Source organism: Mustelus asterias, chromosome 25 (genome assembly GCF_964213995.1).
Source record: "Mustelus asterias chromosome 25, sMusAst1.hap1.1, whole genome shotgun sequence".
Taxonomy (NCBI): Eukaryota; Metazoa; Chordata; class Chondrichthyes; order Carcharhiniformes; family Triakidae; genus Mustelus; species Mustelus asterias.
In genome coordinates, this window is record NC_135825.1 from 30,808,952 (window position 1) to 30,821,033 (window position 12,082).

At 45.2% G+C, this 12,082-nt stretch overlaps 1 protein-coding gene across 3 annotated transcripts in view; it reads left to right on the forward strand.

The window, feature by feature from the left end:
• The first annotated feature begins 623 nt into the window (after positions 1-623).
• Positions 624-12,082, forward strand: part of rnpep (arginyl aminopeptidase (aminopeptidase B)) — a 34,975-nt gene continuing 23,516 nt past the window's right edge. Inside the window, exon 1 of one of the 3 annotated variants that reach the window (XM_078242302.1) lies at positions 624-1,017. In XM_078242302.1, coding sequence (XP_078098428.1) covers positions 655-1,017 — 363 coding nt within the window. In that variant the 5' untranslated portion in view covers positions 624-654. The remainder of the gene's footprint in view (positions 1,018-12,082) is intronic. The other 2 variants (XM_078242304.1, XM_078242303.1) reach the window with 2 other exon arrangements.

Genomic DNA, 12,082 nt, shown 5'->3' on the forward strand with positions numbered 1-12,082 from the left:
GCGGGGCTGGGGTGAGGGGCGGGGCCAAGGAGTGGGCGGAGCCTTCCGTGAGAGTGGGCGAGGTCGTCTCGCGAGAGTGGGCGGAGTCCTCTCGTGAGAGTGGGCGGGGTGTTCTCGTGAGAATGGGCGCGGTCCTCTCGTGAGAGTGGGCGGGATCCTCTCGGGAGAGTGAGCGTCGTCTCAGGCAATATGCGTGGCCTCGCTCGGTGGGCGGGGCCGGGGTGAGATTGGCGGACCGGGGACGTAGGCGGAGTCTATTTCGATGGGCGGGGCCGGGGTGAGATGGGCGGAGTTTCGGGCAATATGCGTGGCCTCGCTCGGTGGGCGGGGCCGGGTGGGATTGGCGGAGCTGGGGGGGAGTGGGGGCGGGGTATATCTCGATGGGCGGGGCCGGGGTGAGATGGGCGGTGTCTACCTGGATGGGCGGGGCTAGGGGAGTGGGCGGGGTCTCTCGAGAGAGTAGGCGGGTCTCGCTCGGTGGGCGGGGCCGGGTGAGATTGGCGGAGCTGGGGGGAGTGGGGGCGGAGCATATCTCGATGGGCGGGGCCGGGGTGAGATGGGCGGTGTGTCCCTCGATGGGCGGGGCCTCTCGAGAGAGTAGGCGGGTCTCGCTCGGTGGGCGCAGCCTCCCCTCAGGTTGTGGCAGTTAGTGTGATGATGGCGGCGGAGTCAGTGCGGGACACTGCCACCTCGTCCAGCTTCCAGCACTACCGGCTCCGTCACCTCCACCTGGAGCTGCGGGTGGATTTCGAGCGGAGGCAGCTGCAGGGCCGGGCGGTTTTGGAGCTGTGCTGCCTGGGGACCGGGGAGCGGGAGCTCCGCCTGGACACTCACTCCAGCCTGTGTGTGCAGGCGGTGAGTGTGCGCTGTGCCGGGGGGGATGCCCAGCCGGTGCCCTTCCAAATCCAGCCCTTCAGCAGCTATGGAGAGACCCTGGTGCTGAGCTTAGCCAGCCCGAGCCGGCATGAGGAGCAGCTGGAGCTGGACATCCACTACACGGCCACCGATGGACCCGGGGTGAGCTGTTGTTGCTTTAAATTGGGATTTCCCCAGAGTTAAACTATCATTAAGCACAGATTAATGTTGTTTGTTAAGCCTGAGTACTCATCATCAATGGGCTGAGAGGGTGATTTTGGGTCGATGGATTGATGATACAAATCAGACTTGAACAATCTAGAGGGGCTGAATGGCCTCTTCCTGTGAATCAGCAACTTTCATTTATAGAACAGCCTCTGAACTGAGCAAACTAAATCCCTTCACTAGAGATCTCTGAAGGACCAGAGTTTAAGTTTATTTATTAGTGTCACAAGTAGACTGACATTAACATTGCAATGAAGTTACTATGAAAATCCCCTAGTCGCCACATTCCAGTGCTTGTTTGGGTACACCCGAGGGAGAATTTAGCATAGCCAATGCCTAACCAGCAAGTCTTTTGGGCTATGGGAAGAAACTGGAGCACCCGGAGGAAACCCACTGAGACGTGGGGAGAAAGTGTAGACTCCACAAAGACTTTGACCCAACTTGGGAATCGAACCTGGGTCCCTGGTGGTGTTAGGCAGCAGTGCTAGCCACGGAGTTAAGGAGAGGAGAATTTGGTACAGGCAAGGTCCTTCAGAGATTTGAGTTTTGATGCGAGTTGCAAAAGTAAACATTTTAAGAGGTGGACGGATTTAAGGAGATAGGAGCTGATGTCCATTTAAAAATAGGTTTCTCAAAACTAATTAAACTGGATACATCAGTTACAGTAGAATATTCAAGCATTTAAAATTGTGATCTGATTTGCTTTAATACAGTCTGTGAATATTTTACTGAGGTATCTTACTATATGTTTGAATTTTAATGGTTTGGAGGAGACATAAAGGAAGATAATTGCAGGACTTTGGGGAAAGGACCAGTAATGTGAACGAGACGTATTGCTGTGATGCTGTGGCTTGGGCACGTCCCAGTTACGGGTGCTTTTCCAATGGCAATGCTACACACCAAGCGACATGTTGATGGTATTTCAATTCAGTTCGACTAGTAAATAGAACAGGGCAGGTTGGTGGAGTGGAAACTCTGAAATACTGTGAAATAGCTGTGTAGGGTGTGTCATGAAAGATTACACCTGAAGCCATGCAGATGCCACTGAGGCTAGCCTTATTCGAATAATGATGGAGCATTCAACCACTGAACCTCAGTCTTTCAGCTGAATGTTTTCACATCTCTACACCAATGCTTATTAAATCATGGCCCCAAAATATCCCTTTAACAAGTCACTGATGAATTTTACATTCAGAAATGTCAATGCAAGGAGCTGGGTGGAGGGGAGATTTAAAGATATAATGTGGAAAATAAAACCATTGAATACCATTGGTCTGCAAATGACAGTAGTGCAATAACTGATTTTCTATTATATCTTTGTCTCTGCATGTATTCAAATTAAATTATCTTCTGTGGAGCAGAGAATGTTGAAGTAATTTGAGATCCTTTACATTAATCTGTAGTTTGATTGGGGATCAGTGATGAGTTATCCACTTAAGATTGTCACTAAGATTAAATTGAGAATAAATTTTTGTGTTGTCATGATGTCTGGTCAAAGGGACTGGTCGAGGCAGAAACTATTTTAAGGCACAATTGGATAAATACTTGAAATAGGAAGATTAACTGGGAAAGGGCTGGGTAGTGGTTTTTAATTACTCCAGTAAAGAGCTGGCACAGATTCAAAGGCCAAACAGCTTCATTTTGTGCTGTAAACCTTCTAATGGTGTACACAATAAATAATTTAGAACCATGTTTCATAATTATTTTCTGTGACGCTATTCAAACAGATCTTAGACACTGCTTTGGTCTGGAGTAACCTATTCATTGTGGTTTGAATTGATTTGTCAGCATTATTTTTTCTAACTTTCATTGTCATGTGTCTTGCACAAGATGCTGATGTGTTTCCTTTTAAAAACCCTTGGGTTTGGGTGCAGAAACCACTTGAGTGTAAGGCATCACTGATAAATATTATATCTTTGTAATTCTTCCCAATGCTAAATATATTGATCCTATGCTAGAAATATATATTCTCAAACCTGACTCTCAACTTCTGATCAGTTTATATTGAATGCAGATGCAAAGTTCGGCATCGTGTTTTAGGTCTTGTATTTTTTTTTTAAACTATCATGTTTTAGGGAGTTAGGTAGAAGGCTAAAAAGCAGGACCTCCAGGGTAGCAATCTCTGGATTACTCCCCGTGCCACGTGCTAGTGAGGCTAGGAACAGAGAGATTGTGCAGCTGAACACGTGGCTAAAGAACTGGTGCAGGAGGGAGGGTTTCAGATTCATGGATCACTGGGAAGTCTTCCAGGGAGGATGGGACCTATACAAGAAGGACGGGTTACACCTGAACTGGAGGGGCACCAATATCCTGGCTTGGAGGTTTGCTAGTGTGGTTCGAGTGGGTTTAAACTAATGTGGCGGGGGGTGGGGATCAGAACAATAGGTCAGCAAGCGTAGAGACTGGGGACGAGCATGGGGCCAGGACAAGGCTACCTAAGAGCAAGAGCAATCTGGGGGAGGATGAACTTGGTGGGCCTGGAGTGCATCTGCTTCAATGCAAGGAGCGTAACGGGCAAGACAAGATGAACTTAGAGCCTTAATGCATGCGCGGAACTTGGATGTGGTTGCAGGGACAGAGACTTGGTTAAAAGAAGGACAGGACTGGCAGCTGAATATTCTGGGGTATAAGTGTTTTAGGCGAGACAGAGGAGGGGCTAGAAGAGGTGGGGGAGTAGCAATACTGGTTAGGGAGCATATTACAGCGGTACAGAGGGTGGACAATTTGGAAGGATCATGTAACGAGACACTGTGGGTAGAGCTCAGAAACAGGAAGGGCGCATCACTTTGTTGGGGGTATACTACAGGCCTCCCAACATCCCACGGGAAGTTGAGGAAAGGATATGTAAGGAGATTCTGGACGGGTGTAGAAAAAATAGGGTTGTTGTAGTGGGAGACTTTTATTTCCCTCATATAGACTGGAAATCCCTTGGGGCTGGGGGTCCGGATGGTGAGGAATTCGTAAAATGTGTCCAGGAAGGTTCTTTGGAACAATATGTTGATAATCCAACTAGAGAGGGGGCTATACTGGACCTAGTACTGGGGAATGAGCCCGGTCAGGTCAGTTTAGTGGGGGAACATGTGGCGAACAGTGACCACAATTCTGTAAACTTTTGGATAGTCATGGAAAAGGATGAATGTTGTCCTATGGGTAAGGTGCTGAATTGGGGGAAGGCTAACTACAGCCAGATTAGGCAGGATTTGATGGCTGTTGATTGGGAGAGGCTGTTCGAGGGTAAATCCACATCTGGCATGTGGGAGTCTTTTAAGGAGCAGTTGATAGGACTGTAGGACAGGCGTGTGCCTGTAAAAAGGAAGGACAGGAAAGGTAGGAATCGAGAGCCGTGGATAACCAGAGAAATTGTGGGTCTAATCAAAAAGAAAAAAGAGGCATACATAAGGTCCAGGCAGCTGAAAACAGATGAAGCACTGGAGGAATACAGAGAAAGTAGAAAAGAACTCAAACAGGGAGTTAGAAGGGCAAAAAGGGGTCACGAAATGTCCTTGGCAGACAGGATTAAGGAGAATCCCAAGGCATTTTATACATACGTTAGGAACACGAGGGTTGTCAGAGAAAGAGTCGGACCTCAAGAACAAAGGAGGGGAATTATGTTTAGAACCCAAGGAAGTAGGTGCGATCCTAAATGAATACTTTGCATCAGTATTCACAAAGGAGAGGGACACGTTGATTGGTAGTGTCTCAGAGGGATGTGTAGACCTGTTAGAACAAATTGCAATTACATGGGAGGAAGTGTTAGGTGTTTTAGGAAGCATTAAGGTAGACAAATCCCCAGGACCAGATGGCATCTGTCCTAGATTACTGAGAGAGACAAGAGATGAAATTGCTGGGCCTCTAACAGAAATCTTTGTTTCTTCATTGGACACAGGTGAAGTCCCAGAGGATTGGAGGATAGCAAATGTGGTCCCGTTATTTAAGAAGGGTAGCAAGGATAACCCGGGTAATTATAGGCCAGTGAGCTTGACGTCCGTGGTAGGGAAATTGTTGGAGAAGATTCTTAGAGATAGGATCTATACACAGTTAGAACTGAATAGTCTCATTAGCGATAGACAACATGGTTTTGTACGAGAGAGGTCATGCCTCACAAATTTGGTTGAGTTTTTTGAGGAGGTGACAAAAATGATTGACGAGGGAAGGGCCGTGGTTGTCGTCTACATGGATTTTAGTAAAGCATTTGACAAGGTCCCTCATGGCAGGCTGGTGTAAAAGGTTAAATCTCATGGGATCAAAGGTGAACCAGCTAGATGGGTACAGAACTGGCTTGGCCATAGAAGACAGAGGGTAGCAGTGGAGGGGTCTTTTTCTGATTGGAGGTCTGTGACTAGTGGTGTTCTGCAGGGCTCTGTACTGGGACCTCTGCTGTTTGTGATCCATATAAATGATTTGGAAGATGATGTAGCTGGTCTGATTAGTAAGTTTGCGGACGACACAAAGATTGCTGGAGTTGCGGATAGTGATGAACATTGTCAGACAATACAGCAGGATATAGATTGGCTGGAAAATTGGGTGGAGAAATGGCAGATGGAATTTAATCCAGATAAATGCGAAGTGATGCATTTTGGTAGATCTAATGCAGGGGGGAGCTATACAATAAATGGCAGAACCATCAGGAGTATAGACACACAGAGGGACTTGGGTGTACAAGTCCACAGATCCTTAAATGTGGCAGCACAGATGGAAAAGGTGGTGAAGAAGGCATATGGCATGCTTGCCTTTATTGGACGGGGCATAGCGTATAAAAGTTGGCATATGATGTTGCAGTTATATAGAACGTTGGTTAGGCCACATTTGGAATACTGCGTCCAGTTCCGGTTGCCACACTACCAGAAGGACGTGGAGGCTTTGGAGAGAGTGCAGAAAAGGTTTACCAGGATGTTGCCTGGTATGGAGGGTATTAGCTATGAGGTGAGATTGAGTAAACTAGGGTTGTTCTCCCTGGAAAGACGGAGGTTGAGGGGTGACCTAATAGAAGTTTATAAAATTATGAAGGGCATAGATAGGGTGAACAGTTGGAAGCTTTTTCCCAGGTCAGAAATGACAAACACAAGGGGTCACAAGTTCAAGGATAGTGATGAACATTGTCAGAGAATACAGCAGGATATAGATTGGCTGGAGAAATGGCAGATGGAATTTAATCCAGATAAATGCGAAGTGATGCATTTTGGTAGATCTAATGCAGGGGGGACCCCTCCACTGCTACCCTCTGTCTTCTATGGCCAAGCCAGTTCTGTACCCGTTGCAAGGTTCAATACAGATATGCGGGGGAAGTTTTTTTACACAGAGGATGGTGGGGGCCTGGAATGCACTACCAAGCAAGATGGTTGAGGCAGACACGTTAGGATCATTTAAGACTTATCTAGATAGCCACATGAACAGGCTGGGAATAGAGGGATACAAACGGATGGTCTAGTTAGGAACACATGATTGGTGCAGGCTTGGAGGGCCAAAGCGCCTGTTCCTGTGCTGTATTGTTCTTTGTTTAATCTGGTTTAAGATTCATGCATCAAGTAACATGTTGCCTTTTTTGATACCTTGTAAAAGTGTAGTAATCATTTTCCCCAACTTCAAACATATTGCATGTAGTAGCGATCCATAGCTTCATATAACTGTATTCAATCTAAATGAATCAGAAAGCATTGGCACTTTGAAAATTGGCATTAGAAAATATCAATGCAAATGAATAGCTTTAAACATGGAATGAGAAGAGGAACACTCAATTCAACAACTCTGCTCCTTCCCCAAACCACGTACAATTTATCCTGTCATGGTCTCCACTTCATCTAATTAATCTCTTCAGAGGAAAAGTTGTATGTAAGTCTCAAAAGTAGTAAGTGAAAAGTGTAGAATTTCTGTTCATTTCCATTCCTTCATTATTCAACCCTGGTCTCATAGACAGCTACACCAGCCATAGAAATCATAGAAGAATCATAGAAACCCTACAGTGCAGAAGGAGGCCATTCGGCCCATCGAGTCTGCACCGACCACAATCCCACCCAGGCCCTACCCCCACATATTTTACCCACTAATCCCTCTAACCTACGCATCCCAGGATTCTAAGGGACAATTTTTTTTTAACCTGGCCAATCAACCTAACCTGGACTGTGGGAGGAAACCGGAGCACCCGGAGGAAACCCACACAGACACGAGGAGAATGTGCAAACTCCACACAGACAGTGACCCGAGCCGGGAATCGAACCCGGGACCCTGGAGCTGTGAAGCAGCAGTGCTAGCCACTGTGCTACCGTGCCGCCATCTCTCTCTCTTCCCCCCACATTTGAACTTTGGTACTGAAATTATGCCACTGATTACTGAAGTACAAATACCAGGTATGTTTGTCTGAATTTCCATCCTCAATTGCTTTAGTGACGCCATTAATCAATTTATTTAATGGCATCATAGGGAGAGGAATTTCAAAAATCATTGAATATTAGCATGTAAGTAATGTAATGGCACACCAATGGAGCCTTTTTATTGAGCTTTTATGTGAGTTTGAAACTGGACCAGATTTGGAAATTTTATGGTGTTGAAATGTTTTTGACTTTTAATGATTAGCCAAATTAATGTGAACATACAGCTTCTGGTGCTATTACACTTGTAGTAGCTACTTAGAAGGACAGACAGTACAAGAGACCCAATTCCCCTGATTAATGGCATGGAAACTATGTGCAGATCACAGATGATATCAAATGGAATGTAATTCCACATTGCTTCAGAAGCACTGTATTCTAAATGTAATACCACCCTCTTAAAACAAACTGTTTTGTGGATCGTTATGGGAACCCAGGAGGAAGTGAACTGTTTTTGAATATCATATCATTGCCCCTGATTAATGTGTTGAGCTGAAGACTTTTAAAAAAAAATGTCCAGATTGAGTAGATTTGCGGTAGTGGTTCAGGCCTTGAAGTTAACACTGATCCATCAAGCTGGATTTTATTGGTGACTGACTGATCTGGGAGATAAAGCAAAGCAAAGTACTGCACAGGAACAGGCCCTTCGGCCCTCCAAGCCTGCGCCGATCATGATGCCTGCCTAAACTAAAACCGAATGTATCCTTCCATTCCCATCCTATTCATGTATTCGTCTAATTGCCCCTTAAATTCCGCTACCGTATCTACTCCCACCCCTCCCCGGGCAGTGCATTCCAGACATTCACCACCCTCTGTGTAAAAAGCTTGCCTCGCACATCTCCTCTAAACCTTTTCCCCATGCACCTTAAACCTATGTCCCCTAGTACTTGACTTTTCTACCCTAGGAAAGGGTAACGATATCTCCTCTACACTTCTGCATCCGATGGGTAAGTACATACATATCCCCAGCAAACAGAATATCAAGCGTGGATCAAGACTCATGTGTTCAATGTAGCAATGTAAAGCCACACATGAATCGTTAATCCTCCACCACTGCGAGTAAAAAAGAGCACTTCACTCACACTCCAGAAGTTTGGAAAGCACAAAGAGTTCAGCCAAGACTTATCATTGAGGAATGTTGATTATATAGAATAAACAGCTACACTGTGCGAGGAATGAAAAAAAAGACCATAGATGTGTTCAAATTACAGCTTGACATATTTTTGACTCACTAGAGAATAGAGGGATGGAATCAAAGCTCTATGATAAGATAAGAGAAGCCAGATGCAGGGTTGTGAACATGAAGAATTTAGGATAGTGATACCAGAGCTGTTTTAGTCGAAATGTAAGGATGGGATTAAAAATGAGACTTGGAACACTACTTCAAGGATCTGAACTACAATGGAAGGAACCAGGTGGCACAGAAGATAGTGCATACAAAAAGAAAGATTGGCTACTTTTTCTCCCATTAGTAATACCAAATCTTCAAACATAGAAATGAGACAGAATGAGAAACTTACCAAGTAAATTCTTGCCATTCTAACCTCAGAAGAAAAATACAACAATAATAATTGTAATGGCAATATTAATTGATGAACTCCCTCAAACCCAATGCTTTGGCAAAAAATAAAATGATTTTGAGCTGGGAAGGAACTTCAAATACTCTTCATACTGCATCAGATGATTCATTCTTATGCATCATAATAAGTGATTGGACACTTTTCTTCAGTTCACATATATGGTACAGCACAGGTGGGTTCCATTTGGCCCATCAACTCAATGCTGGCACTTTCAAAGTCCACCTCCTTGGCTCTTTCCCCATATCCTGCATTTGTTTTCTCCTGCAGGCATTTATCTGATTCCCTTCTGAAAGTGACCAATCAAACTGTTTTATACAATGTATTCCAAATTGTAACATTTTGCCCTATTTGTGGCACTAGATGTCCAAATGCATAGAGACAAGCTTCTCATTGAGTACAAAGTCAGTCAATCTGTTACATAGACTTGGCTGATATTCCCATGAGTTCAGGAGATTCAAGGGTGAACAAAGAACAGTACAGCACAGGAAACAGGCCCTTCGGCCCTCCAAGCCTGTGCCGCTCATTGGTTCAACTAGACCATTCGTTTGTATCCCTCCATTCCCAGACTGCTCATGTGACTATCCAGGTAAGTCTTAAACGATGCCAGCGTGTCTGCCTCCACCACCCTACTTGGCAGCGCATTCCAGGCCCCCACCACTCTGTGTAAAAAAAAAAAAACGTCCCTCTGATATCTGAGTTATACCTCACCCCTCTCACCTTGAGCCCATGACCCCTCGTGATCGTCACTCTGACCTGGGAAAAAGCTTCCCACTGTTCACCCTATCTATACCCTTCATAATTTTGTACACCTCTATTAGGTCTCCCCTCATTCTCTGTCTTTCCAGGGAGAACAAGCCCGGTTTACCCAATCTCTCCTCATTGCTAAGACCCTCCATACCAGGCAACATCCTGGTAAACCTTCTCTGCACTCTCTCTAAAGCCTCCACGTCCTTCTGGTAGTGTGGCGACCAGAACTGGACGCAGTACTCCAAATGTGGCCTAACCAGCATTCTATACAGCTGCAACATCAGACTCCAGCTTTTATTCTCTATACCCCGTCCTATAAAGGCAAGCATACCATATATCTTCTTCATCACCTTCTCCACCTGTGCTGCCACCTTCAAGGATTTGTGGACTTGCACACCTAGGTCCCTCTGTGTTTCTATACTCTTGATGGCTCTGCCATTTATTGTATAACTCCCCCCTACATTAGTTCTTCCAAAATGCATCACTTCGCATTTATCTGGATTAAATTCCATCTGCCATTTCTCCGCCCAATTTTCCAGCCTATCTATATTCTGCTGTATTGCCCGACAATGCTCATCGCTCTCCGCAAGTCCAGCCATCTTTGTGTCATCCGCAAACTTGCTGATAACACCAGTTACACCTTCTTCCAAATCATTTATCTATAATATATATACAAATAGCAGAGGTCCCAGTACAGAGCCCTGTGGAACACCACTGGTCACAGACCTCCAGCCGGAAAAAGACCCTTCGACTGCTACCCTCTGTCTCCTATGGCCAAGACAGCTCTCCACCCATCTAGCCACTTCTCCTTGTATCCCATGAGCCTTAACCTTCTTAACCAACCTGCCATGTGGGACTTTGTCAAATGCCTTACTGAAATCCATATAGACGACATCCACAGCCCTTCCTTCGTCAACCGTTTTTGTCACTTCCTCAAACAACTCCACCAAATTTGTAAGGCACGACCTCCCTCTTACAAAACTATGCTGTCTGTCACTAATGAGATTGTTCCGTTCTAAATGCGCATACATCCTGTCTCTAAGAATCCTCTCCAACAACTTCCCCACCACGGACGTCAAGCTCACTGGCCTATAATTACCCAGGTTATCCCTGCTACCCTTCTTAAATAACGGTACCACATTCGCTATCCTCCAATCCTCAGGGACCTCACCTGTGTCCAATGAAGAGACAAAGATTTCCGTCAGAGGCCCAGCAATTACATCTCTTGTCTCCCTGAGCAGTCTAGGATAGATGCCATCAGGCCCTGGGTGTTAGGCAACTTGATGTGGAGATGCCGGTGTTGGACTGGGGTAAATACAGTAAGGGTTTTAACAACACCAGGTTAAAGTCCCAACAGGTTTATTTTGTTGCAAATACCATTAGCTTTTGGAGCGCTGCACCTTCGTCAGATGGAGTGGAAATCTGCTCTCAAACAGGGCACAGAGACACAAAATCAAGTTACAGAATACTGATTAGAATGCAAATCTCTACAGCCAACCAGGTCCCTCTGTGTTTCTAAACTCTTGATGGCTCCTGGACTTGCTGGCTGTACAGCTTGCCTCCTGGACTTGCTGGCTGTCCTGTCTGGAGACGATACACATCTCTTTAACCTGTGCTTAATGCTCCCTCCACTCACATTGTCTGTATCTTTAAGACCTGGTTGGCTGTAGAGATTTGCATTCTAATCAGTATTCTGTAACTTGATTTTGTGTTGTTAAAACTCTTACTGTGTTAGGCAACTTGGCAGTCTTTGATTGGGGAAGGGAAGGGAATCTCCAGGATACAATGGGTCCAAAATGTAGTCATTTGGAAAAGCAATAGTGGAAATTGAAAAGGAAAAGACTTGGAATTATACAGCACCTTTTGCGATCTCGAGATGTCCCAAAGCACTTTCTAGCTAATTAAGCACTTTCTGAAATGGGGCCATTATGCAGTTATTTTAGTTGTTGCTATACAGAAATTGCCACAATGTTGCTAAACCATCTTTAAAATCATTACACGATCAGTCTACATGAAAAACTGTAAGAGTTCCCTAATTTGGTATCTTAAACCTGTTATGACCCACTATAGGGTATACCTCACAATTTGAGAGCTGTTTGGATGCGATGCATTTAGCTCATTTTCTAGAGCTCCACAGTATCAGTCAAGTGTGATGAGGATCAGTGTGAATGAATATGGGTAACAGAATAAAGTGATGTTTCCCCATTTGGTCTTCATTCCCTGACAGTTCTACTTCTCCTCCTGCCCCGCACAAAAACTGAACCCTATGCACCTTGCCATTTTGCTAATATTTTTTTCAATGTAAAGTTT